Below are 27255 nucleotides of genomic sequence, written 5' to 3' on the forward strand. Positions count from 1 at the left end.
AACGCCCCCACGCACTGCCAGCTCCGGCAACATCCTCGCGGGGCCCCACCGTGGCCCCTCCCGCCGTGTGGGGACCCAGCGGCGCCCGGGGATCCCCTCACGCCCAGCCGCAGGCAGGGGCCGGAGCTGAGCCGGCCGAGGATGGGTGACCTTCCCCCTCGGTTCCCCCAGGACAGAGTGACCGTTCCCCACACAAATAAAAACCACCAGCACCCCAAAATGGCGTGTCGGGAAAGCCTTGGCCCTAGGGAGGGCCAGTGTCACCCTGGAACATCACCAGGGGATGCTCAACAGGACATGGAGGGAGGGAGGGACTCGCTCCCCTCCATCCCTGCTCCTACAAACCACCACGCACCCAGGCCCCGGCGCCCGCAGGGGCCCTCGCGCCTTCAGGACAGGGCCAAGGGGAGGTTGGTAGGGTGGGATGGCGGATCAGGCTGCTGGCTCTTGTGGCACCTCTCCCCTTGTGTGTGCTGGGGCTCCGTCTTGCTCAGCTGGAGCCAGGGATGCTGCAGCCGCTGGGACAAACCTCCCTGGGCCGTCTGGAAGCGAAGGGGCTCCTGCAAGAAGCAGAAATAACTGGGAGCACACAGAGCCCTGTCGGCCCATTGCCGCCTGCCACGGTTCTGTCCCACCTCAAACCCCGCCGCTCCAGCCGTTTAGCCTCATGTGCTAATAATTAACGCGAGCACTCGTGTTTTGCCACGAACTCCCCGTTTTCCTGAAGCAGCTGCCAGGGGCCCCGAGAGGAGCCGTGGGGCTCAGCCCCGGGCAGCCTGGAGCCAGCAGGAAGCTTCGCCATGGCGCTGGGGCTGCGGCCCTCCAGCCAGGCTGACATCGCCCTCTCCCGCACCGAGCGGGGCGAGCAGGGATGGATCTCCACATCCTGGGATTCCTGCCAGCAGGAAGAGAAAAACCCAACCGCCCCAGTGCTTCCTCCGGCTGGGAGCCCGCGTCTGGCCAGCTGGACCTTTCTCCATTACGGGAGCAAGGGACAATTTAGATCACCCCACCAGCATCTTCCCACCCCGATGGTTTCCCCGCGAAGCTGGAGGAGATGTGGCTCTGCCTCAGCGTTGGCTATAAATGAGCTTTTGAGCATCAGCTGCAGACATGGATGCCTCCTCTGAAAGCCAGCAGCTGCTTCTCGCCCGCTGTGCCAGGCCCTCCCAGCAGGTATCGGCACACTCATCACACCTTTACCCCGAGCAAAAGCACATGTAGTCTTAAAAAAGGAGATCTTTATTTACATTTTTCAGTCCTTTACATTTGGCGATTTAAAACCCAGGACAAAAAATACTCCCCAGAAGCCATGGTAAACATGTAAAACTGCTAGTTTACATTTTAAAACCCGGTAATAAATTGCGCAGAAGTCTTAGATTGTACAGAGCCATCACAAATACTGTTGTATAAAATCCCAAAATCTGTAAAGGAATAAAAGAATTACATCTACGAGTATTGGCACAAGAAAGGGCACAAGTTTTTAGGGTTTTACACCACTAGTCTCTCTTGGGATGGAGGGATGGGACATTCCTGTTGCAGATAGCTGGAAATATTTTAAAATACAAAACAAAAACCAAAAAGACCCCAGAATACTCTTGACATCCTCTCTTGTGCTGACTCAATGGGAAAACTTCCTAGCAGAAAATATTTACTTTTAGAAAATTACTGAAAGTTCATTGGAAAGCTAAAAAGAATTACTGTCCAACAAAGAGTCTTCACATCCCCTATCGCCCCTTTCCTCATCTCCTGCAGGCAGTGGGGCAACAGGTGCCAAAGCAGAGTTTAGCAAGACACAAAACAACACCGAAAAAGCCAAAAATATGGAGGTGGCACACGTGGAGAGTGGAACGAGAACAAAGCCATGAAGGACAAAAAAGCAGCAGCAGGGAAAAAAAAAAAAAAGACAGAGTATTTTTGGTATTTTCCATTGAATGCTGGTTTGGAAACAATTAGCTCACAAGCTTCACTCACACCCCACTCCTTCTCCCCATTTCAAACAAAATCAAAACCAAATTGCTTAAAAAATTTGACTGAATTCCTGTGTGCTAAAGTTTTTTAGCCAGAGCTGGGCTTGGAAAAATGGGCTTTTTTTCCTCTTTAGGGAAAGAGGGATGACCCAGGGCCTACAGGAGCTACCCAGGACTTAAAGAGGTTGAAGCCAGAGAGGCTGCAGAGGAGACAGCAACAAGACTGAGGACAACAGTCCTCCAGAGAGAAACATACTCACACCCAAACATCAGGTTTTGTACCACTGTGCTCATCCAAAGTACTTCTATACCCCAAGGACCTGCTACCATGCCCTGGGGCCACAACTGCGGGAGAGGACTAGCTCCTCCATCCTGCATGTCAGGACTGTTTCAAAGGGGTCCACAAAACACGAACGAGGCTCTTTGTGTCAGGCTTCAATTCCCTGCTGCAGTGCTGGGTGACAGGCAAGGTTGGGCAGGAACGTTGAAAACCACAGCGCTCTGCCAGTTATTTCTGTCCGCTTGCACAACAGCAAGGTTGCTCAAACGCAGACTGATACCCAGCTGCATCCTGGCCAGAGCTGCCTCTCCCTGCAGGAGCTGGGTGTGCCCTGCCCAGCATCCGAAAGAACAAGGACCACCATGGGGTCTGGCTCCAACTCCCGCCACAGCAGCCAGTGGAGATGGACACCATGAAGAAGAACGCGCCCACTCGCTCTTTGCTTTGCAAAGGGAACTCCACACACAGCAAGAGGTGCTGAAGGACCAGTTTGTAGCAAATATAATTTGGGAGAGCAAGCTCAAGTGCACGGGAGCGCCGCAGAGATGCTGGGCACAAGGCATGAGCTGCGGAAGGTCCAGCTGGTCCCTCCTCTCCACCGCCTCCACCGAGAACAGGAGCTCAGGCCCAGCCCTCTCCCAGAGCCCAGCTGGGTCAGGAGCCCACAGCCCAGCCCAGCCCATCCAGAGCATTGACAGCTCATACGAATTTTTAGAGGCGTGGAAGGGATTTGGGTTGAGGCCTGAAAGGAGGGATACATACTGCTGACAGCAAGGAAGGCCACAAGAGCTGAGCCAGCCAAAACAGGTTCAACTAACTGGGAGGAAGAAGAGCAGCACTGGGGAAGATACACCATTATGGACAAACAAGCACCTGCCTTTGACCCCCCGCATATCAAAAATGCTTTTCATGGCGGGCACAGACCACCACACAAAGGAGAGTCTTAAATAATAAAAGCTGGGCAGAAGCATAAATTGAAGAAGGATCCTCGTGCCTGAGACACAGATCACACCTCAGGCTACTTGCACTCACTTTAGGCAACACCAGCATGCTTCAGACATGGTATCACCAACCTGTGGGTGTGGGGAGGAGCCTCCTTCCATTTTTAGTAAGTTTATTCCAAGTGGCTCTTTAGGAGAGGGCACGTGCTGGTCGGGCTCCAGCCCTTCCAGCCAGACCTTGGCTGTTCCAGCTCCCTCCTCCTGAAGGGAGAGGCCACTCTCCCCTCCCTCCCCACCAGCACACCCCTCCCGTCAGGTAGCAGCACCCATGGACCACCAGGACAAACCATGGCTTTGGGACACAGCACTGCAGTGGCTGCTCCCTTCAGAGCCAAGCCCACAGGGTGCCAAGCTCTCTCCAACCATCGGGAACTACGAGCTCAGCACCGTGGTCAGGCTGCACCGTGTTTGTTTTCCTCAAGCTGCCTTGGCAGGAGTCACCATCCTTCACAGGGAGAGCAAAAAACTTGCTTCATTTTGTAAGAAACCAGCAAGGTGCTTTCCTGGATTTGGCATGAACAGGCACATGGATAAGCATCAGAAATGGATGAAAAAGCACAGCACTTCTCTTAGAATAATTTATTAAATACATCATTAAAATTTGTATTTATGAATTCAATCATTAAAAACAAAACTTCATCTCATATATATATATATATTTTCAGGGACAATGACAATCATTCTATCAACATTGGTGCATGTTGTGCCAGCACTGCTCAGAACAGCACCTTTTCTACACTATCCTTAAAGCAGCTCAACACTTAAAAAAAATAAAATTAAAAGCATTTGCAAAGAAAGAGTGCAAAGCCAGCTGCCTGCCAGGGGTGTGCAGAGGCGGGCTAAGATGAGGAGGCAGAGGCTGTAGTGCTCTTAACAGGTTTGTTAGATATTGCCCACCCAGCGTGAGACAGTACAGACCAATTCTCAGAGGTGCCAAAGGTCTGCAGTCCACAGTTTCAGCTGTGGCTGGATGCCTGCAGCTCTTAAGTATCTGGTTTGTGGTTTCCTCAGCTTGGGCAGTCAATACTAAAAAAGCTTAACGAGGCGTGGGGGGGCGGCGGGGGGAAAAGCAGCGCAAAAGAATAATGTTGTTTTACATCCACCAGCTTCTTCCCCTGACCTGCCAGGTCCAGCAGAGGCTGCATATGAGGCGCAGCAGTTGGTGTTCCCGCTCACTCATTTCTGCATCCTGCTGTGGCTCGAGAGGTGACAAGTGGTGATCCAGTACCGACTGGTGGAGAGGACAGTCCCCAGGCCAGGCACCCTCCTGTGAGAGCCGCCAGGCTGGGCCTCAAGGGAGGGTCGTCCCAAAGGGAAGGGCTTCCAGCGACAGGGTCCTTGGGCAGACTCGGAGGTAGCATCAGACAGACTTTTGTAACTTGATTGTCATGTAATTCTGGCCTGCCGAAGGCAGCGGCAGCTGGGATGGCGAGGGCACTCCGCAGGGGTGGGAGAAGGGACTCGGGGGAGCAGGTCCCCCTACTTCCAGACTGACTAGCGCTGTTCGTTCTGGGCACTGCACTCCAGCAGTGAGCAAAAGGATAGACCATCTCCTACAGGGCTTCTGAAAAACTGCCCTTGCTGAAAAAAGCCAGAAGCTGGCTGTTGGGCACCCCACAGTAAGGTTGGGCTCTCCCTTGCAGCCCACCAGGGCCTCCTGGGTTACAAGCAAGTGCCCCAGCGAGCTCCCCAATACCAGAGCCTGCTCTGCTCTCACCCCACACAGGCAGCAGCCCAGCCTGCTGCAAGAGGGCTGAAGGCTGCCAGTCACTCACCCCACAACACAGGCATAGCAAGGGCTTGTGCTTTTGGCTTTTGAAGAGTCCCTGACCTTCCAAACCTGCTTACTCCAAGAAACCTCCTGTTTCAGCTACCCTTAGGACCTACAAGGACAAGGAAGAAGGGCTGTCAAAACCCCTTCTGGAGAGCACATGGCCCCTAAAAAGAGAAGAGAAAGTCCACACAGCCCAGCCTTCACCTACAGTGGAGACATGCCAAGTCAGGAGCATTTCAGATAAGGCATCGCAGGTGCTTTGATAGTAAAGCAGTTAGTGTTGACTACAGTACAGAACACAGGCTGCTGCAGAGGGCATCCCTGGAGCAAAACCAGTTCTCCAGCACTTGATGCAGCAACAAGAGATGGTTCGGTTTCTCAGACCTCTCCTATGCACGCACACAGGTCACTCTGGCTGCCCTTTTTTGGGTTATTTTTCCCCCCTCCCTAGAAAGAGACTTAAAAAACCCAGGCTGGGATGTGCCATTTACCCCACCAAGCAGCCAGAGATATAAAAAGACACCTTGTGCTGTACCAGACTTTGCAGTAGGCAGGTGAACCGTGGCGCCTGGGGTGGGCAGCACCAGCGGGACTTGAAGCAGGGGGGGCTAGTTGCCATTGCTGATGCTGGAGTTGGCACTGCTGCAGCTCTGCTCATAGGATGGAGGCGCCTCTGCGGGAAAAAGAAAGAATAAGAGTGGTTATGGTGGGTGTTTGGGAGGTTCCCTTCACAGAATCCTCTAGGTTGGAAAAGCCATTGAAGCTCCTCCAGCCCAACCATGAACCTCACCCTGACCATTCTCAACTCCACCAGATCCCTCAGTGCTGGGTCAACCCGACTCTTCAACCCCTCCAGGGATGGGGACTCTCCCTCTGCCCTGGGCAGCCCATTCCAACGCCCAACAGCCCCTTCTGCACAGAAATCCTTCCTCAGAGCCAGCGTGACCCTGCCCTGGCACAGCTTGAGGCCATTCCCTCTTGTCCTGGCGTTGGCTCCTTGGCTCAAGAGACTCATCCCCCCTCTCTGCCCCCTCCTGGCAGGGAGTTGCAGAGGGCCAGGAGGTCTCCCCTCAGCCTCCTCTTCTCCAGACTAAACCCCCCCAGTTCCCCCAGCCGCTCCCCAGCAGACCTGTGCTCCAGACCCTGCCCCAGCTCCGTTGCCCTTCTCTGGCCACACTCGAGTCATTCAATGGCCTTTTTGGGGTGAGGGGCCCAAAGTTACTTCACCCCAGTCTGCATAACTCAGCGCAGAGTAAAGCGAACTGCTAATGTACAGGTTCAGGCATGCAGGCTCTCTCTCCAGGACCTGAACCACTGAAATCTATGGGGTTTTCATATGCACACAGAGAATTTGAGCCAACCTGTCCCATCCTTATCCTGATGCCTACAGAGATTAAAATCAGCACCTCAAAGTCCTGCTCTGTGCCTCCCCTTCTTTCACAAGCATCCTCCTGTACTCCGACACTCCAGATCACGGGTGACCCATGCTCCGTGTGCCCCACGCCAGGGCTGAACTGACAGATCGCGTGTCTCATGACCCCAGTGCTAACAGACAGGTTTGTCTGGGTAGGACTGTGCTAAGTCTGTTTGTTCTAACAGACACCCCTGGTCCCTGCCACTCCAGTCTGGGACAAGCATGGCTCCAGCAATCCAGCACGCTGGGATTTCCCCAAGCTTTTTCACCCTGGACAGTCTTTCAGCTCCCGCCCCCACAGCTTGTGTCTTCAGACCAGCTGCAGGCCCACTCCAAGTCAGACAGAAGATTTCAGTTACATCATTTTCCTGGCTCTGTTCCCACCAGCCTCAACATAAGCCAAGAAGTTTTTCTATCAGTGGGAGGCTGAAAGCTCATTTAAGAACAGGGAGATCCTCTCATGGCGAGCCCAGGGCAGGCACGGGTGGAGACGTGGGAATGGACAGCCGGCTTTTACAGCTGTAAGAGGGGACTCCTGCAGAGGCTAAAGCAGGCAGAGATCTCATGATCCCCTGACATCAATGTCCAGCAGGCTGATATCCCTATATTCCCACCCAGATCACAGCTAGCAAAGAGACTCTTGTCACAGGAGACGTTTACTACCACACTGCCAGCCTGTTCAGCTCTCCAGAGCAGGCTTCTCACCGTATGGGTACCCCCATGTGCTGTACTCCGGAGGCAAAATGAGCGAGCTGGCTGTGGGGACAGGCACCACGTTCCCCTCAGCATAGTAAGGGACAGTGGCTCCCGTTGACAGGCAAAGCGTGGGGTGGTTTGGAGAGCCCGTCTGCTCCGAGTCCACCCTTATCTCCTGGAAGCTCAGTCCTGGGGCGTAGCTGAACGGCTGCTGCTGGGAATGGCTTTTGGTGGGGATCAAGACATTGTCCATTGGGTGATAACCACTGGCAGCCTCCTCTTCCTCCGGGGGAGCACTGGGTACCACTGCAGATGGTATGTGCTGGATGGACCGGGAGGGGCTCAGTGGCACCCTGTTCACAGCAATGTTACCAATGTAAATGGGGAGAGTGACCGAAACCTCTGGCGACTTGAGGGAAACCTGGAAGAGAAGGAAAAAACAGAGGCATCCTCTGCATTATACACTGCACCGGGAAGGTTACCTGAAACAAGGGCCACCTGCACCACAGAGCTACAGAGTTCAGAGACTGAGCTCTACCCAGAAGGGAGCATGGAAGTTGCAGAACAGCCCACCGCAGCTCCCCAGCAGCACTGATCTACTTACTTGGATGTAATAGTCGATATGTATGAGGCTACAGCCCTGCAGAATGGACTGGGGTAGTGCTGGAACAAGGATCTGCTCCTTCCATTCTGCATGTTTCCAGGCTTTCACTCCAGAGCCTTCCACCTCTGCGATGGTCCTCAGGTCGTAAATCCAGCGCTTGGATTTATAAGCTACTTTCTGCACAAACAGGAGAAAATACAGCTAGCAGAAACATTTCAGTCTTCTGTCTCCCATGAACATAAGTCAGGGCACAAAACCACTCAACTGCTTTGTCAAATAAGCATAAGCACAAACTTAATGTGAGTTAATATAAGCATAGCAGAAATACCCATCATTATATGATAGACTGAGTTGGTATTAGCAAGACAAGATCTACCACCACTTTCCCCAGGAAAGTAGAGAGAAACAGAGTTAGCGAGAGGTCTGGACTCCTCACTGCCACCTCCCAGCCACATGCAGCAGAGATGCACACTGGTGAGAACTGCCCCAGTTTCAGAGAGGCCTCGTGGGGCTGGAGTCGAAACACAAGCCGAAGAATCACCCTTTCCAACACTCACCTGGAGCAGACTGGCTACCACAGCCCCAGTGTCCCGGCCTGATTTGTTCTCTATGTCTGTGCGGAGCTGGATCGCTTGCCCCACGATGTACCCCTTCAGATCCGAGGTGGCAGTCAAGATAACGTTGCCACTTTTCACAAGCTTGTAGTTGAACTTCTTGGTGATTGACATAGTGTTGGGCTGCTGCAGGACAGCAAAGAGAGATGTTGGCTCGAGAGAATCAGAGCCTCCAGGAAAACACTCAGAGATTCAACACAAACAAGCAGAAATATCTGGTCTAAGAGGACACAAAGAACCAGCAACACAGCACGGTCAAAGACAACAGGTCTCATTCTCCATCCCCCCAGTTTTGCTGTCCTATTAGTCACTCTTCCCTCCAAAGCAAGGTCCCCAAACCCACGTCTCTACAAGAACCCAGTGCTATTGGCCAACACCTCTCTCTGCATGCTGAAAATTCACCTAGATCTGTCAAAGCAGCATGTGGAGGAGTCAAACATCACTTGGAGCAGGGCAGGACAAGGCAGGACAGATCAGGAGTCCTTGTCCTGATCTTACACAGTCAGGATGTGCAGAGTTGTCCAACCACACGATTTTTCCCCAGACAGCACGCAGGACAAGGACAAGTGCTGCAGCCCTGGCACTTCCCAGCCATGATCCTCCTTGTTCTTACCTCGATGTCAGGGATGTCATTCAAGTTGAGAGGGCAGAGAACATAAAAGATCTTGTTGCACTTATAGTCCTTGGAGAAGCGGGGTGTGTCTATCACAGCTTTCACCTGATGGAGGACCTTGCCGAAAGGGCCTTCAAATGATGTAGGAGCAGAGGCTGGAGCCAAGAGGGAAAGAAAAGGATCATAAGGCTGAATCAGGCCAAGTGTTTTGAACTGGAAGTACAGTCCTTTTAAACAGCTTTCCTCTTCACCTAAGGAGTTCTGCAAGTACTTGAGAGACAAAGCACATGGAGATTCCCCCAAAGCTGAACGCTTAGGTCACTCAGAGACCTTGCTGCAACCTCCTTACAGGAGGGATCCTCTGCAACCACAGGCACAGGAGCAGAGATCCTCTCTCTGTGCGCACTGCGTACAGGACAGCTAGCCACAGGCCAGGACCCCTGCCCACACCCAGAGAGCTCACAGGGTCACGCTTGGAGAGGCATCAGCAACAGCCCAGACCTGGCTTTGCACCAAAACAGAAGGTACCCCCCTGTCTAAGCTGCTCTGCTGTCTGTGGCTGACCTTACGCTCCCTCTAGCATCTCCGGGCCAAGCTGCCAGCCTGCCTCTGTCATCCGTCCCAAGTCCTGCTCAGCACAGCTTGAGAGGCTGCAAAAGCCAAGGCTTATGTGGAAGTGCCTTCAGCCATTTATCTGCATCATACCTGGCAGCAGAAACTGGAAGGGAAAGTTGTGCTCTCCAGCTGTCAGGACCCCTGCAGGAAACAAGAGTACAAGGTAAGTGGGACAGGGTCTTGCCTTGGAATGGTGTGATCTTCTGGAGAGAGCTGCCACCACTTGGGGAACCACACACAACCTGTTCAGCTGCCTACAGCCCACTGGGCAACTCCAGACCCTATGAGCGGTGCCTGAGTCAACAGGAGCATCTGCTCCTACCCACCTCTCCTTGGGACAGGAGATGTCTCCATTCCCAAGGACTGGTTCTACATTGAGATACCCTGAAAATATGGTAGTTTGGGGCAGGGTTTAAGGGATCCCAGTGCCATAGCAAGTGGTTAGCCCCAGACTATTGACACAAGGTATGGAGAAGGAATGCTGTATGTTTTTCTTTTCTCAAGTAGGCTACAGCCAGGGGGAAGGTGAGAGAGCATAGGCACTGTCTGATGGTGGTAAGGAGTTCTGGTGGGCACCAAACTGCCACAGCCTTAACCACACACCAAGCCCCATGCAGACCGCACAGTGTTCAGGAGCTGGAAGCAGAGGTCCATCTCTCAGGCCTGAATCCACTCCTGGTCCCAAGAAGGGACCTGCAATAATTCAGCCTGGATGCTTAGACAACAGGAGAAGATTCCAACAACATTAAAACCTCAACACTGGTTTTCTTCAATCATATCCCACTCTACAATGGCAGCCTTGAGGGCACAGATCAGAGCCAAGACTCAGTGCATGGCTAAAACAGCTACAGACTCAGACTCTCTGAACCCATCCAATCTCCAGCACTTCCATCCAGATTCCCTCCCAGGGCAGCGTGATGGCTGAACCGGCCCCACAGTGTGATCCAGCCACATCAGGCAGCTCCCAAGATTGCCCTACAGTAAGAAAAGCACTAAGGTTTATCCCCATTTGTTAAATATGTGTACACAGGAGAGGTTTTGTTTTAAAGTGGCAGTGCTAGGAGGAGACCTGGAGACCTGTGAAATCAAGCTGTGTTTATTCTGCTTGTAGAATCATTGCTGGAGGTACCAAGGCTCTAGATTTGGCTAGCTCTTTTGTTGATGCAAGACAGAGGAGACAGCTTGCCCGTTAGCAATATTGGCTCTGCAGAGCTGGCAGTAAGAGCCCTGTTGTCAGGGAATTAAATGGATTACGTGACAGGGGGAGGTGGGGAAGAGAGAAGGGTGAATCCCCACCCCCCCGACACTGCGAGGCAGGAGGCAGGGGAGGTGGCATTTGACTTGATGCACCCTTCACATCCCAAGAAGCTGCACCTCTGCCCCTCTGCTCGCTCAGCCAGCCCACGGGGACCTAAGGACACCCCAGCTGGCGTGCATCCTGCCTGCAGTGTAAAGGTGGGCAGAATAAATAATATGACAAGCATCCCATCAACCACCACAAAGGCAAGTCAGGAGAAAACTAATGTCTATTTATACACTTTGTCCTTACAGAGAGGAGACAGATTTGCTCATTCCCATCACCCCAGCCAGAACACTTCCCTGATCACTTCACTCCCCGTCCCCCAAATAAAACCGAATTATGTAGGCTAAACTGCAATACCCGCTCTTGTCACCAGGTGGAGGCACAAAGCCAGTGACTGCCTTGGCTGCCAGGCCTGATGCCTTGCAGAGCTGGGACAGGCACGGAGGTGTGGGGCAGTTTCTCCTATTCTCTTCATGGGAAGCCTCGCTCGGTTAAAGGCAGTAGCTTGAGATGTAGCAGGCGCCGTGGCTTGCTGGTTCCAGGGTAAAGCCTGGCTAACATGAATGACTCGACTAACCCAGTGCTTGTTTGCTTCTCCAAGGGTTTCTGCCTTTTACTGGGCACCATTCAATGCTGATCTTATTATACCCATTACCCTCACTTTGCCAAGCAAATACATCAACTCTCTCGTGCAGCTTCTGCATTGCAGTAAGGGGACTTGCTCCATGTGAAAGGGAGAGAGAGCAAGTCCTGTTACTGCAACGCAAAAGGGAGACGGGAGTCCCAGAGGGTAGTGGCCACTGAGTTTCCACCAAGACCTGGACACTTTTCAACTGTCTGACTCACAGAACCCAGACAAACGTGCAGACAGCAATTTCAACTCTGCTAGGAACATGAAACTTCACAGCCTTTCCAGGACCCTTAGGAAGAGCTCACAGACTCCACGAAGTTTAAGTCCCTCTTCTACATTAGAAGCAGCATGATCCAGCAAGTCATTTTGGTCAAGCTCCTGCCCAGCTCATATGCACCAACAGAAAACCAGGCTGAAAATGAACCTGTGAGCACTTCCATGTTCACAGTTTCTAACCCCCTGCAGAAAACCGAGGGCCCTGAAGGATGCTCCCAAAGGCAGCACCAAGCAAGGCAATAGGCTCTCCCAGCAACATGATGGCCAGTATCACTCGCAGAGAATGTGGTTTGGCTGGCAGAGCCGCCGCTTGACTTTGTGGCACTGATACAGTTTCCACACAGATAGCCCAGTCTCTGAGTAGGTCACCAGATGAGAACTCCACACAGGTCAGTGCAGACCACCCCTAACAGCTCTGACCAAGCCCAAGCACCCAGAGATCTGTTGACTTCCAGCATACGCAGACTTGCTGTGACCCTGAGCAGCCTGCAAGCCCCTTCTGCAACAAGGTGCCCACAATGGCTGGAAAACACTGTTCCTGCTCTTCACAGCCAGTGATGAGTTCCAAGATGAGCTACCCCAGGCTTAAGTTGCATCCCATAGCAGCTTACATGGACCAAAGCCATGGCAGCAGTGCTTGGCTCATGGCCATGAGAGCCCAGACCTCAGTCCTGCACCTAGCAGGGAGGCAGGGAAACAGTGAGTTCTATTCTCCACTCCATTAAGTGGCGAGATGCTGCAGGCAATTAGCAGTAGCTCTTGTGTTCAGACCTGCTTCTTCCAGCCCACACCCTCCTTCCCCCCAAAGAGAAAGAAGCATCTTTATGCCAGCCCTGAGATCCTCCACATACAGAGAATTTTCCAGCAGGCTGGACCAAGCACCCAGGTCCTACCTAGAGGAGCAGATGCCACCCACCATATGCAGCTTCATTTTGTAGCACGGCTACCGAACAGCCGGCTGCACACCGAGCCCCACCTTCCAGCTGAATGTCTGCATTTCTTGCCCTTATGGCAAGCATGGAAACTCTGCGCAGGTGGAGGGGATATGATAGGTGGCAGCACCTTCAGCCCTGTGTCTGGCTGGAGCCCCCAGTGGCAGCCCGGAGCGGGCATTTGAGAAGTCTGATGGCACAGAAAGCAGAAGGGGTGTTGGAGTTCAGTGCCAGAGTTTTTTCAGAAACAACGGTTAATAAAAATAAGATGAAGAAAAACAGGTGATCCTGACCAAGACGGGAGACTCCTGTGAAAGCACAGGCATGATCCAGAGCACCGGGCAGAGCGACAAGGCAGCAGGCAAGCTTGAGTCCTGCTTGTCTCCTGCTGTAGGGAGGAGAGGCAGGTATTTAGCAGTAACCCCACATCGAGCTGATTTCTGGGCTCCTGCTTGCCTCTCCTGGCAGAAGCTTCTCCGTCACGGACGCAGTGGAGGCTCTGTGTCCAATTTGCCTGGGATTACAAAGCCATTTTGGTCTTTTGCCACGTGTCTTGGTGCCTTTGGCAGGTGGAAAGTTGGCGAGTCCCAAGCTGAGCCCTCCCTTACCGTGGGAAGGGAGGTGGCAACTACTTTTAAAGTCTCCAGCTGGCAAATCTGCTCCTGAAGGCTCAGTTTCCATTTCCAAATGCTGTCTAGTCTTGCTATAATGGGGAAAATCTGCAATTTCCCTTATCCCAACCACCCTGTGAGCACAGGCAGGGCACAGTCTGACCTTGTGCCAACACCCAGGTACCTCTCACATGGAAAACAGCAGCAAGAGGCACCTCAGCTCCCTGGGAGGGATACTTGCAGTGCTCACCCATCTCGCCCAGCCACCGCGATGGCAGGACAGGGCAATGTGTGCCCTGCTAGCCATGCATGTGCCTTGGATAGATCCCAGATCACAGCATCGTGTGCAGCATGCAGAGCTGTTCTGCCTGCCCAGCTGCATCAGCTGTGCAACTCCAGCACCCAAGCAGCGAGGGGGACACAAAGCCCATGGGAAGGCATTCATAGCCCCTATTTCTCCAGCCCTGAGAGCTGCAAGTAAAGATCCAGGACATTTATAATGTGTTAATTTCACCTGCAAACTGACAGCAATAGAGACGGTTGCTGGCAGCAGCAGAGGTGAGAAGGCCACCCAGATATGCAGATACCTGGGAGGAGCAGCCCTTTCTGAAAGCTCTTTTCTGAGCTGCTCCTGAACCACCAGCTTTGCCAAAGCAAGCCCCAGCCTGTGCTCGGGTGAGAGCAGGTCAGCAGGAGTTCAGCATCTCTCGAGGGGTCTCCGAAAGCCCCACGCAGCAGGCTGCAATGCTCTGGAGCAGCCTGCAAACGCACCGCGAGGGGAAAGGGCTGTGCAACCCACCGCAGCCACGCTGAGCCGTTACCTCCCCATTCCCAGAAGTCTGAACAAAGACTACAGTCAGCTTGGCCGAAAAAAAGCTTTTCCTTAAGTTTACGCACAGCTAAAAATACCCTGAGAAAGTCATTAGGCGGCAGAGGCAGCTGGATTAAATGCAGGGTTCTATGTTAGGGCCATCCTGCAGCAGCCTCTCTTCCAGATAGGAGCCGAGCCAGCAGAGATCAGCCACCCCCACACGGCTTTTGGAAATATCCTCCCTAAAGATTCCTGGAGGGAAGGGAGCTGCTGCCCCAGACAGCCTGGGAAACAAACCCAAACCCAGGCAACAGGAGCAGAAACAACACGCTTAACAGTGCGCGAGCCACCTTACAGTGCAAAGCAGAGAGTGACCTTGGCAATTTCCCTGAATCCAGTGGAGATTTGTCTGGAAGCAAACAAGCTCTCCCATTCACAGCTCAGCTGGTCCCCTGTGCTCCACACTGGAACAGAGGGACGGGGGGGTCGTTCACTTGTACCAGCAGGCACAGAGGAAGCCTGGAAGGACTCATCATGCACAGAAAGTAAATGCCTTGATCCAGAAGGCTGAAGCTGAGTCCTCTGCTGGGTGCCCAGGAGGTAATCTGGTGACACAGCCAGGCCCAGACGGGGCTCCCCTGTGCCATGAGAGCCTGCAGAGCATCACCAGTGATGGGGAGCACAGCCCCAAGGTCAGCTCTGTGTGTCACAACAGGCCTCGGTGCTGCAGCACCATCCCACAGCACTCAGGGCATCTGTGGTCACACTGATGTGCAGTGGAGGGACAGAAATTAATGGCTTTTCCTCAGAGTTGTATGGGGTTCCCATGCAAAGCTCCAGCTGACCGTGCCCTGAGCCCACCCAGGCGCTGGATGCACCATTGTCTCCCCCCAGACAGCCCTGCTTTGATCCACACGTTTCCTCATGCTCAGTGCAAACCAGCACACCACTGCACAACCACAGGGGAAAACATGACACCATCATAACCATGTGTTGGTGAAATGACCACACGTCTGTATTTACACTGCTAAATGATCCAAGTAGAGCTTACTCCACCACAGCTCAGGTGTTGAAAGGGTCTGGACTCTTTTTCTGAGTAGTGCAGCTTCCCTGGCCAGTGCTGCCAGGCCCCTGCCCAGGCGGATCCAAAAGCCAGAGGAAGTGACCAGCCCTTCAAAGTCCCCATCCCTCCGAGAGCGAGAGGAAGCTGCCTGCCCACACCCTGCCTGCCAGCCGAGGGCTGGGAAAGGTCCTCTGGCAGCCTCTGCCCCAGCAGGAGAGCCAGGGCAGGGCTGGGGTTCAGGAGGAACCAACTACACACCAACAAGGACACTTGTTGGGCTTCCCAGGGCTGTTCTACAGCTTTCTGGGTTAGTGACCCGTGCGAACAGGCCAGTCTGACCGTACTGGTGGGGCCAATTCTGCCTGGGCTGCATGCTCAAACCAGTGCCACCACAGGGACATCTGCCAAACGCCTCCTCCCAGGCTGGTTCCCCCAGCCCCAGCGTCACCATCCCAGGGGAGCTGGAAGCCACAGGTGGTCACAGCCGTCTCTCCCCAAGGCTGACCTCCACCACGACAAAGCTAGGACCTCCAGGTTGGTGCCAGCGGGGGGAGACACTGGAGAGAAGCCAGAAGAGGGTTGGGAGCTGCCTTGGTCACTGATGCAGAAACACGACAGACTCAGCCAAGACTTATTACTCAGCCATGTGAGATCTCACACTCTGGTGCACTGGGAGAGACAGTCCAGACGTCTGAGCACACAGCAGGCAACAACAGTGCACAGTACAACACACCCCTCTGCCTTGCCAGGATTCATCCACAGCTAGACTAGGGTGAGAAAGATGAATATTCTGTGCATTGCTCCCTTCATCTCCCAAAGAGGAGGCTGCTATTTGCTCAGCAGCCACAACTAGGATCCTGGAAGGTGTCCCTGCACCCCAGGCACAGGAGCTGGGGCACAGCCAAAATGGGCTCCTGCCCCAACCTTTGAGCGGACAGCACTGGCTCTGCCCCCTCCTGCTGCACACGTGGATGCTAGAGCAGGAACAAGCTGTACACATATTTTTTTGGTTCTTCTAGTAGAGGAACAGCAGGCCAGGCCATATGGCAATTTTTCTCTGGCTACTTAGTGAGTGATGCATTAACTGTCCTGGCCAACTCATGTAGTACGGAAAGGTACCCGGTACCTGCTGGTCCCCTGCCATTGCTTGTAGCAATATAGTCTTCCTGCTGCCTAAAATCAGCCCTCCCTCTCCCCTGTGGAAGGAGAGCTCCTTCAAAGGTGCTGAGTTAGACTGGTATCAGTGCTGCTGCTGCACAGCTTGGGTACCCTCCTCTCTCCAGGCAGAGAGAAGGAAAGCAGCAGGTTTGTGTTTTCCACTTTCAGGTGGAGAAACAGGCAGTCCTGCCTCTGTACTGTGCTACAGGACACTGATTCTCCAGCTACTGGAAGAACCATCACTCTCACTACAGTCCTGGCAGCCAGCACTCTCCTCACCCCTGCCCTCCTGTCTCTCCTCATCCACCTTCACAGCCCAGAAAATTGAGTATTAGACATAAGCAAGAAGGTCAAAGCTCTCCTAGCTCACAGGAGGCTGTATCAGAGACATCAGATGCGAAGCATTAATTTTGCACTTCAGGTGATGCCAGGCCATTGCAACTTCAGCGTGAAGACTCCAACTCAGTCTCTAGTTTATAAACTAATCCATGGGATCAGAAACTGCAGCAAATCAGGGTAAATGCACACAATTGCTGGTGCCATCCCTGGAGCAGACACGGGTGCTTCAGAGGGAGCAGCCAACAGCTAGAAGAGCGACCTGCTAGCAAGCACAGCCAGGGAAAAACTTGGGTGTTTAGCTCAGCTGAGCTTTGCTCAAATGAGAGCTCTCGTGGTACGGAGCAGCCCTTCAGCCGAGCAGAGCAGCTGTAGAGCAGCGAGGGAGTGGAGTCCCCAGCAGGCTCCAAGCTCCTGTTCAAAGCAGCAACTCACACTGGATTTGGGTGCACACAAACACACAGTAGGAACAACCTCTAGAACTCTGACATGGTTAATGCTGCTGAGATAAACCTTTCTGTAACACAGAAGGTAGAGAGAAAGGAAGAAAACACACCATAAAGCTCAGCACTGAGGCTAGGGCTCCAACACTCATAAATCCCTGTCAGCAGTTTTCAGCAACATTTTCAATGAATTAGCAGGATCTGGCAGTACAGCAACACTGCAAAAAACCTCTGAGGATTAACAGTGATCTATTGAGGCAAGAAATTGGGGAATGCTGAGGAAGCTGCTGTGACCCAAGGCAATTGCAGCTCCTTCCATGTGGTTTTCCTGGGCTGAACCTTCAGTTACTGCTCCTGAACCCAGCAGCACAGTGTGACCACGAGCTGGCACCAGCCCATCCTGAACGGCTATACCACTGGCCATAGGCACCCTCCTACTCTCACCTGGCCAGGGGCTCTTCAGGAGCATCACTCCCTGCTTTGCTACCTCCTGCTCACACAGTGACCCTCAGCACAGAACAAGAGACCTAAGTCTCTCAGTGACTGCTTTGTCAGGTCACTAACCTTTTTAAATTCAGCTGGAAGACAGGATTGTCACCCTGTGCCAACTGTTGACCACGAAGGTGTGGTGCTAGGCCAGCAGAGAACCACCGCAGGAAAGAGGTGATGCACAGCTGCCCCTTTTTAGCAATTTGTGCAAGAAATCTGCCAGCAAAGGAAGCATGTGGAGCAGCCAGGAATTCCCTGCAGTGCCTTCTAGCTAACTAACAACCACCTGCCAAAAGTAAGGTCAGCTGGAAATTACAGACAGCTCCCTGCACAGGTTCAACTCAGGTACAAGCAGGATTTAAAGAGAATGAATAAACTAAAAGTCTACCTTTGCATGCACCACCCATCCACAGGGTAAGAGTTGTGTGCTGTGGGAGATACAGAGTGTCCAAAGAAAACAGCCCCATGTGGGTACAGGCACATGATGGATCTGCTCCTCTCCAGCTGAAAGAGGCCAGAGCTGCAGCAGGGGAGGGGGAGAGGAGCGGGGCCCTCCAGAGCTGAATTACTCCATTATATGGGATCAAGAGAAGCATCTCTCTGTCCAAGAGCGGCGGGTACAAGCAGTGCTATTTTGTACCCGCTGCAACTGGTGTACTGATCTCCTGCATTGCTGACACCTACAGAAACCCAACACCCCCCACACTTGCAAGGTTCCCCCAATCCTACTGCATTTCTTTGCAAAAAGAGAAACTAAGAAAAACCAGCACCAGGGAGCAGTCAAAGTCCAAGCCAAACCCAGGCCAAGTGAGAAAAGCAAATCCCCCCTTGGCCTCCCCTCCAGGATGCAAATAACGAGCCTCCTGTGAGAGCTACCACGGGCTGAGAGACCTCCTGGACGCTGAGCTGTGTCCTCCAGCAAACAGAGCAGCAAGAGGCTCCAGACCAGCTGGTACACTCAGCACTTCCCTGCAGCTTTTACATAAAGAGCCCGAGTTCATTAAACCACTGGCCTGTGTGTTATTGCCAAGGCTGCGGCACAGGTCCCACACATCCCCCAGCAGCTCATGGGTGCTCGCTGCCTCCCATTTGCTGCTCAGCCCTGGCCAGTCCCAGCAAAAGGCTTTCCCAGAGCATGGATGGCACTGCTTGAGCGGGGACAAGCACTGCGCCAGCAGGGTCCTCCGCAGAAAAAACACCCGTTACCAACCTATGGATGCTCCAAAAGCAAGACTGAGCCCTCCACACCCTGGACACTGCTTTGATGAGGGGTAAGAAGGGAAATTAAGGATGAGACCAGTGCCTTAAATAAGTGCCATATGCTTTGAAGCAGGCATCTGGGTTATTTCAGGGCCTGCCTCCTTTCTCATACAACATACACCCTTAAAAAAAAAACCCACAACCAAACAGCGTGTAATACAAGCAACAGCTAATGCTACAGAGGACACGCTGCCTCCTCACTGACTTCAGTGCAAACGTATGTGGGTGGAGAAGTGCGGAGTCGCTCTTCGATGCTTAAAGAGCAATCCAAACCTCGATAGTTTTGCAAGCCTCCTCTCCCCTTCCCCCCCACGTGTCCTCAAAGAGCACAGCTCGCTGTTTTTAAAGTTACTGCTCAGGATGTGGGAAGGGAGAGCACGAGGAGGGTTGTTTTTCAGGCTGAGCCTGCCTCCCTGTACCATCCCCCCAGATGCCAGCACTGCTGTGGCCCCGCTGGAACATGGGCCACTCGCCAGGGACCCGCAAGATGGAGAGGCCTTTGGCTGTGCGACCGTGGGGACACCAGGGATCCTCCCTCAACCCGAGTCAACACTACAGGGCTGGATAAGAACCTCTGCCAAGTGCGCTGGGGGCTGCTCCACCTTGCTTTTTTTAAATTATTTTTTGACACACAGGTTCTAGAAGGAGAGGTAACAGCATTGCTGTAAGGAGAGGGGAATGCAGGAACATAAGGTCCTCTGAGGCAGAGACAAATTCCTCCCCTTCCTCCATTCGTATTCCCTTTGTGCTGCTAGGAGGTGACGTCCCCCTTTGTGGATTAGATGCTCTTGCAGCACTGCAGAAAGGCAGCCCTCCCACCTGAACACAGGGCCTCCCACGGTCCCTGCCCTCCCTCCTGCTCTTTGCTTTCCAGGGCATGAGAAAGAAGGGGGCCACAGCCAGCCCTCACCTGAAAAACAGGCATGTATTCACCCCAGGGGGCTTCTGCATGTTTTTATGCACATGACAGGACCATTCCATACACCACCACAGTACTTGTCCACAGCCACAGTAACCTTTGCTCGTGGCACTTGCTGCTTTTCGCCTGCGACTGGCCAACACTGGCCAGTGAAAGTCACACGCTGGTGGTGCAGGCTGGCAGCTGGGCTGGGCCCATGCTCCTTTGGGGGTCCTTGCTCGGGAATGCTTCTGACTCCCGTAACTCATCTGCACCCCGGGCTCCTGCCATCACCCATCAGAGAGCATGGTCCAGCTCAATGCCCCATGTCCCAAGAGCACAAGACTGCCTCAGCTTCCCCTCCCAGCTGGGTGTCAGACATGCAGGAGGCACCCCAGGGAGCACCCACGAGAACTGGGTGTGCCTCCCCAGAGGCAGCTGCACCCCAAATCGCTTTGCTACCAGACACGGGAGCAGCCTGTCTCTGCCAAACGTTCTTGGCTAGAGTCGTCAGGAAAGGGACAGCTCTGCTCTGAGCAGAGCAGACACCAAGGGACGGCCTGTCTGGCTGAAGCTCCTTCAGGCTCTGTTCAGGAAAGGCCACAGCAGCTGAGAGCTATTCCTGGTGAGCCCGAAAACGCTGTGGCTGAGTCAGCATTGAGGTCCTGCCCTGCTGCTTGTGTCCACGAGGCCATTGCACGACTCCTTAGCAAACCCCCAGCCGCTGCCTCGCTGCAGGGCTGTGCTGTGCCAGAACGCCATGCTGCCAGCGCCGTCGAAGGAGGCAGAGAGACGGACAGGCAGGGACAGGCACGCACGGAGGCAGTCGTAGAGAAGCAGCCCAGCTTCCCCGCTGCTCCACTGGCTCGGACGCGCATCAATGTCATGGCGAGGGCTGCGACAGCAGACAGTTATCTTGCTTCCCCGCGCCGCAGGCTGGAGTGGTGCCAGCCCCCAAGGCTTTTGTTTCCATATCCGCACAGGCCAGAGCAGCAATTGCAAGGGACAGTTTGAAAACTGTCTCTGGTCCTGCCCTCTCCCACCCACATCCCATCGCTCACTCCTCTGCGCCCTCCAGGCATGGGGCAAACATGGCAAGTCCAGGACAGCAACTCCTGAGCTTGTACCAGCCACACAAAGAGCAAGTGCCCCACGAGCGCTGTCCTTGGCTGGGATCCCATGCACAGGGACCGCCCGCCCTCCGTATCTGCTTCCCTGCAGCTGGGAGCCAGAGGCTGAGAGCTCTCAGCGGTTGTGTCCACTTTGACACAAAAAGCAGAAGAGCACAGCTCAGTGACTGTAAGTACCTGGCACACTGCTCCAGACTGACTGCTGGTAGCTGGAACCAGGCTTTTTTCCTGTAATAGCACAGTAGCTTTGCAAGACATAACAGCAATGGCACCACAACACACCTCAGCTTTTGAGCGCAGGACTCCACAGTGCTACAGGACAGATTCTCACTTCAGTTCATTACACCTCTGACACAAGTCATGCACTACCATTTCTTGTCTTCCTTGCCTTAAGCTGCAGAAGCTCTGGAAGCCTTCAGCTGGCCCCTTTTTCACCCATCACATCCCAGGCACATAGTTGGGCAGCTGCCAGCTCCAACACCAGCTCCATCGCAGAGTAGCCAAGCCCTGCCACCCCAGACCTGGGCACCTGCTCAAGTCTCGGGCTGGCAGTCTGCAATACCAGCAGTTGACAGCAGCACTGCACTGAGCAAGGTACAAGAGTCTGGGTCCCAGAAAATTAAGAGCCAAAAGACTAGGGCTTTCCATGAACAGTTTGAGAGCTGGGAAACCAGACTTCAGACATCTTTGAAATTCAGGCCTTCAAAGGGGACATGTCAGAAAGCACTTAGCCATCAATGCATTTTCCTTCCATCCTTCCCAGTCTACACTGGTCCTAGCTGTCAAGGGGATGGCTCCTAAGGGCAATCTCACAAGAATTGACTGCCAAAACAGCTATCAAATTCTCCCAGGGGCTACAAAACTAACAAACAGCACACCCACCTCTACCCAATCCTGTCTCCTGCTTGGCTTTTGCCACTGCTCAGCAGCTTCACCAGGACAGAACCGACCACAATATCACAGCTCTCCCTCGAATCATTAAGTATTAGAAACAGAAGTTGGAAAGTGCATTTTTTTTAGTGCAGTTGCAGGTTTAAACCTCTCCAGAAGTCCACAGTCATTCATGGCCTCCAACTCATCTAAGCTCAACAGCCTGCAGCACCTTATAAAGCCTCTGGGATTTTGCTACCCGAACATTCACAGCTGGGCTCTCTGGCTGCGCTCAGTGCCACATCCAAAATCAGGCAGGAACATTCCTTACTGCCCTCCCAGGCAGTTTACCTCCAACTGCAGCCCCTGGGCTATGAGCCAAGCCAAGAGGCGAGCCAGCCAGCTGTCTCCCTTCCCTGGGACCAGAGAGCAAGCAGTGCTCTTGCCAGTTGCTGCGTGGATGAGGTCGTTCTCCCCTTGACGCTAAAAGCTCTGCTTGAAAAATTGCTGAGCTAGCAGAAACTACCATTTCAGTTTTACCCATTTCCTGTTATAAGATAAAACGGCATCAGAGGGCTGACTCCTGCCACCCTGGGCTTCTGCCATGTTAGTTACAGCTACAGCTACTGCCTTCAGCAGGTGAATACTAGCACATCTTGATTTCAACAGGAGCCAGAAGACAGCATGAATTATTTGTGGTAAGGCTGACCTATTTAACAGCAGAAAGACAGCATTCATTCGAGCCCAGATTCCCCAGAGGCTGCTGGTGTCACTTTACCCCACAGGATAATACAACCCACCACTATCTCTGGGCATGTTGGCTTGCTGGGGGTGTGGAGGTAATTGTCCTAGGCTGTCCCTGCCATGCTCTCAACGTGACACTTCCACATCCCTTTCAGTGCAATCTACTCCTGGTCTGCAACTGGCTTCTACTGACCAGCTTTGATGAGTGTTTGTGACTGTCATTGACAACACACATCAGAAGTGGAACAGAGTGAACCCACAGGGCCTTGAAACATCGAAATCGCTGCTGGCAGCTCCATTTCAGGCAGACCTGGGCCAGAGGATGCAAGCAGTGTTTGCAGGGTGGCTGCCAAGTTCTGCTATTCAGGATGCCTCCTCTGCACAGCCCCTTCTAAGCTCTTGTAGTCTCTAATATTGGCTTCCATCCTCTGTGCACAGGCCATGGCAGCCTGTGAAGGGGTATTTCACATTGAGAAGATGCTGAAGTCTTGGTGATACATTTCTGTAGACATCTCAGAATCACAGAACTCCACCATGTCTCTGTGGAACTTACCTTTGTCTGCCAGAGACAGCGTGCTGTTAAAGTACTGCTCCTCCACAGTCCATGCTGTGTCATTGATCTTGTTAGACACCCCACAGGTTCCAATGCAGCTCACCTTGATGGCTGTTGAGAGAAAGCACACACGTAAGCACTGAAAGCAAAACCTCACACTCAGACTCGCTTCATATACTGTATGTGGATTTGTGCAGGAGCAGTGCCTCATGAAAACACACACAGAGTGGAAAAATGGAGCAAGGGAACCAGGTCATGCTTTCATTTCAGAAGTACATTTTGTCCTTACTCTCAGCACTACTGCACATTCCCTGCTACCCCAGTGCTATTCCCATAAGTCCTCGAGCTGGCCTCCTTGCACTTTGAAAGCCTAAACAGCAGAGATTTCAGCTCCCTGAGAGGTAACCCTCTCTCTAGTTTTCTTCCAAACGAAGCAATATCTCCTCCCAGTATGTGCCTCAACACTCAGGCTGGCAGCAGAGATGCTCTCCAATAGGCTCGGGTGTCCCTGTCCAGACAGGGATGAGTGGTCAAGTGCTCTGCTGCCTCCCACCCCACAAGGAGCTGGGCATCCCTCCGAGCATCCCACCATCCCTGGGAGGAGAGACAGGTCCCACACAAGCCTGTGAGCCAGCTGAACAAGGTGTATAGCCCTGTCTGCAGCAGCAGCAGCAGAGTGCTGGACACCCCAGGGCAGGCTGAATGAGCTCTGCTGCTGCTTGAGTTCACAGCCAGCCACCCCCACAGGACACCCCCAGCTCCTGGAAGCCTGCTCCCGTGTCCCGGGGTCAGTCTCTGCTTCAAAGGATTGCAGCAGAAGCACTTTGCCCGCTAACGCTTGTCCTGGATCAGGACCTCTGATCACCTTGATAAGCATGTTTCTTCTCAGTAGCCAGACACCACTTCAAGTGAGTGGGTTCCTCCTCCTGTTAGAGGCACAGGGCTCACAGCAAAGCCACAGAGCAAGGTCTGGAGGCACTGGAGATGCTATCTGACCCTCCCAAAGCAAGGAGAGTAATTTAAACTGTGTTTGTGCCATGCCTTGGGAAAGTTACCCCAGAGCTCACCCTGCAGCACAGCTTCCACAAGAGTTACATGGCTTTCAGAAGAGCTACACACAAGACATTTTCAGTTAGTCTTGGCCAATTCATAGCAGGTTGAAATAAAGCTCTGATGTCGACACTGGACAGACACAGACAGACAAACGTGACAGACTGCCCTTGTTGCACAGCAGAAGACGATCTTCAGTGCTACCCTCATGCAGGGAGGATGCAGGCAGACCTGTTGCAGCACAAACTGGGCCTTCAGCGTTGTCCCAGCCTGAACATCCTGTACTTATTCTCACCAGTTTTGCAACAGCTTTAATGGATCCCACAAGAATCCCTCACCTGATCTGCCAGGTGAATAGTTCTGCTGGCAGGAAGGTGGCAGGAACTACCAGACACTTCCCCCATTTCACCAATCTGCTCTCCTGTACTCAAGCTGTGTCTCACAGGAAGAATCTCCTTGGGAGGCAGGTGACCAATTTTCGTTGGCTTAAGAGCTCTCCCCACTGCACACACTCCAAAGCTTTCTCAGCCATGCTGATCTTACCACCTCCACCCACCTACCCAAACAATGAAGGCTGTAAGTGATGCTGCTTGCAACCACCTCAAACAGCTCCCCAGAGCACCTGCATGGCCAGAGTGACCTTGTCCTCCACGCTGACTCAAGACAGGGTGGATAGAAACCCAAATCCAGCCCTCTCTGCAGGGAAAAGGCATAGTTCTTACCCCAGGCCCCTTAGCAGTGCTCTTTATCAGGCATGCAGGTGGAATGGGCTCCTCAGGGTTCAACGCCTCTAATCCCACAACGAAGAACACTTTCCCCACCAGATCTCCTACTACACCTTCACAGCCTGATCATGACTTTGAACACCTGAGCCTGTTGCAGGCAAAGTGCTGTTTTATGCTCAAGGGCAAAGGATAAGCAGCTCCAGAGGTCAATTCTCATTAACCAGACATCAGAGGCACAAGGCCGACACCTTAGCTTGCTAGTTTGTCTGTGATGGCACTTCCAAGGCAGGGGGAGAACAGGAGAGCGTGGCCTGTGATGGGAGCTGCCCACACCACAGCACCCAGCATGCCTGGTTTGAGCAGATACAAGCCCCCTCCCATGTGATATCCAGTTCTTTTTTTTTGCCAGATGGCAGAGTCAAAACCACGTCAGGGTTTCAGCATCAGAAAGAGCAGGGAGCAGTTTTAGCAGGGTGACATCCTGTGTACCCACACACTGGTTCCAGCTCTCATGCTCCCACCTCGGGCACATCGCCATGTCTCTGGGCTCATGACAAGCCTGTCCCGCTCTGAGTGAGCCCAGATAACTCAGATGGCTTAAGTCAAACCAAGCTCAGACTCAACCACTCTACTCCCACATTTTCACACAGGAGATGCAAGTGAGAAAAAGCCCAACAAAGAACCGGAGGACATTCACATCCTTCAGGAGCAACAGCCCCTGAACAGGCTCCCCCTCAGCCTCCCTTCACCACAGAAGTTTATAGATCACCACCATCTGTTGCAACGCCCAGATAAAGGGATGGCAGTCTTTAATTCAAGCCCGCTTGCTGCATTGCGGTGCTGAGGCACTCCTGTTCCTGGGAGGCAGGTGGGTGGGCATGTTTAAGCACATACACGTTATGGCCCATCTCCCTTCCCACAGCAGGCAAGAGACTCAGAAACCAGAGGCAGTGGGTTTGCAGCCTGCCAGTCAGAGCCAACCCCTGGCTGGTGGTCCCTGCTGCGATGGTGGACACCCCACCCCACCATTAGGGCTAAAATCAGACTGTGTCTAGAATTCTCACTGCAGCTACCTATCGAGTTCTCCCCATCGAAGGCACAGGAGCCGTCAGCTCCAAGGCTTCTCAATTAACCACCGACATCACAAACTGGCATGGTTGCAGCCAGCCTGTGCCCACAGAGGAGGGATGGTTCCTGGAGGGAGAGCTCCAGGGCACTCAGGGGTCCCAGTCCTGCGTCCCCACCGGGGACACCCCTCTCCAGCCACGTTCCTCACCATCACACCCCCTGGGGCTGCCATTCCAGGTGCATGAGGGCAACTGAAGGAGCAGAAAGCAGCATTTCAAGCTGAAAAGCTTGAAGACAATTTCACAGCTATGGAGAAACTCTCCTCTTCCCCCCCACACTCTCCAAAGCTGCCAGCATACCGTTACCAGGCACACCAAGTCACTTAGATGTAGGACAAGCCTTGGTGCAGTTCAGGTGGTAGAGGATTTGTTACGGAGTATCTTCACCAACCTACTTCAGAAACACGAGCTTCCCCCACCTCACTGGGGGAGCAATGGGGCAGACATCAGCTCTGAGCATAGACACTGTCCCACGGCTGAAAGCGGGCTTGTGGCTGGATACTGGGATTGCATGTCCCAGCTCACCCCCAGGCGCCTGGAGGAGCCAGAAGATCTCCAGGCCCACACAGGGTGGGCAATGCTGGGGGCAACAGGTCCAGGGCAGCCAGAGAGCCACCCCCATTTCAGCCCCACAGTCACAGAGCAAGCCCCAGCAGGAAGCCTGGAAGCTGCAGGCTTCTCATTCCCCCCAGGTTATCTAAAGGGTTTCAGAGGCACCCGCTTCAACATGTCAAACTATTTATCTTATTCCTAACCAGGTTTTGGAGCTTCTAACCATGACACCAGCCTCTCCATGAGCATCCCACAGGCAGACCGGGGACTTGCCTGGCTATCACGTACCAGCTCCTGCCCACAAACAGGAGGAGGGATGGGGGCAGCTGACAGGCACAACTGAGGCACGTGGTGCGGGGGGCAGCTGCAAGCTAAAAACAGCATCAGCGGGACAGGTCCAGCAAACCAGCACTATCAGAGCTGCTGCAACTGGAGCCACCTGAAGTGCAGAGCTTGTCAGCCTGACCGTCAGGAAGCAAAATGCACAGTCTGAGCCTTTCCAAGGAAATCTCTGTGCCAAGCTGCAGATAGAGCAAATAGGAAGAGCTTCTACATAGAACAGGCCAGTTCCAGTTACTAGAAACCCATTAGAAATGCCTCTGGAACCCAGTGCTACCAATGCCCCCACTTACCATGCTCCTGCTCTCTGTTTACCCAGACTACTTTGAATAAAAATAAAAAAAGAAGTCCATAACCTATAAGGGAAGTGGAA

General features: G+C 53.3%; 1 protein-coding gene across 1 annotated transcript in view; it reads right to left on the reverse strand.

The window, feature by feature from the left end:
* Nucleotides 1-2096: 2096 nt before the first annotated feature.
* The window catches only part of ARRDC1 (arrestin domain containing 1), a 37760-nt gene continuing 12601 nt past the window's right edge, over nt 2097-27255 (reverse strand). Inside the window, exons 2-8 of the mRNA XM_026860688.1 lie at nt 23090-23200; nt 9672-9722; nt 8967-9121; nt 8297-8479; nt 7740-7916; nt 7145-7556; nt 2097-5698 (exon numbers count right to left, since the gene is read on the reverse strand). Coding sequence (XP_026716489.1) covers nt 5634-5698; nt 7145-7556; nt 7740-7916; nt 8297-8479; nt 8967-9121; nt 9672-9722; nt 23090-23200 — 1154 coding nt within the window. The 3' untranslated portion in view covers nt 2097-5633. The remainder of the gene's footprint in view (nt 5699-7144; nt 7557-7739; nt 7917-8296; nt 8480-8966; nt 9122-9671; nt 9723-23089; nt 23201-27255) is intronic.

This window comes from Athene cunicularia (assembly GCF_003259725.1).
Source record: "Athene cunicularia isolate RWA chromosome 17 unlocalized genomic scaffold, athCun1 chr17_part1, whole genome shotgun sequence".
Lineage (NCBI taxonomy): Eukaryota > Metazoa > Chordata > Aves > Strigiformes > Strigidae > Athene > Athene cunicularia.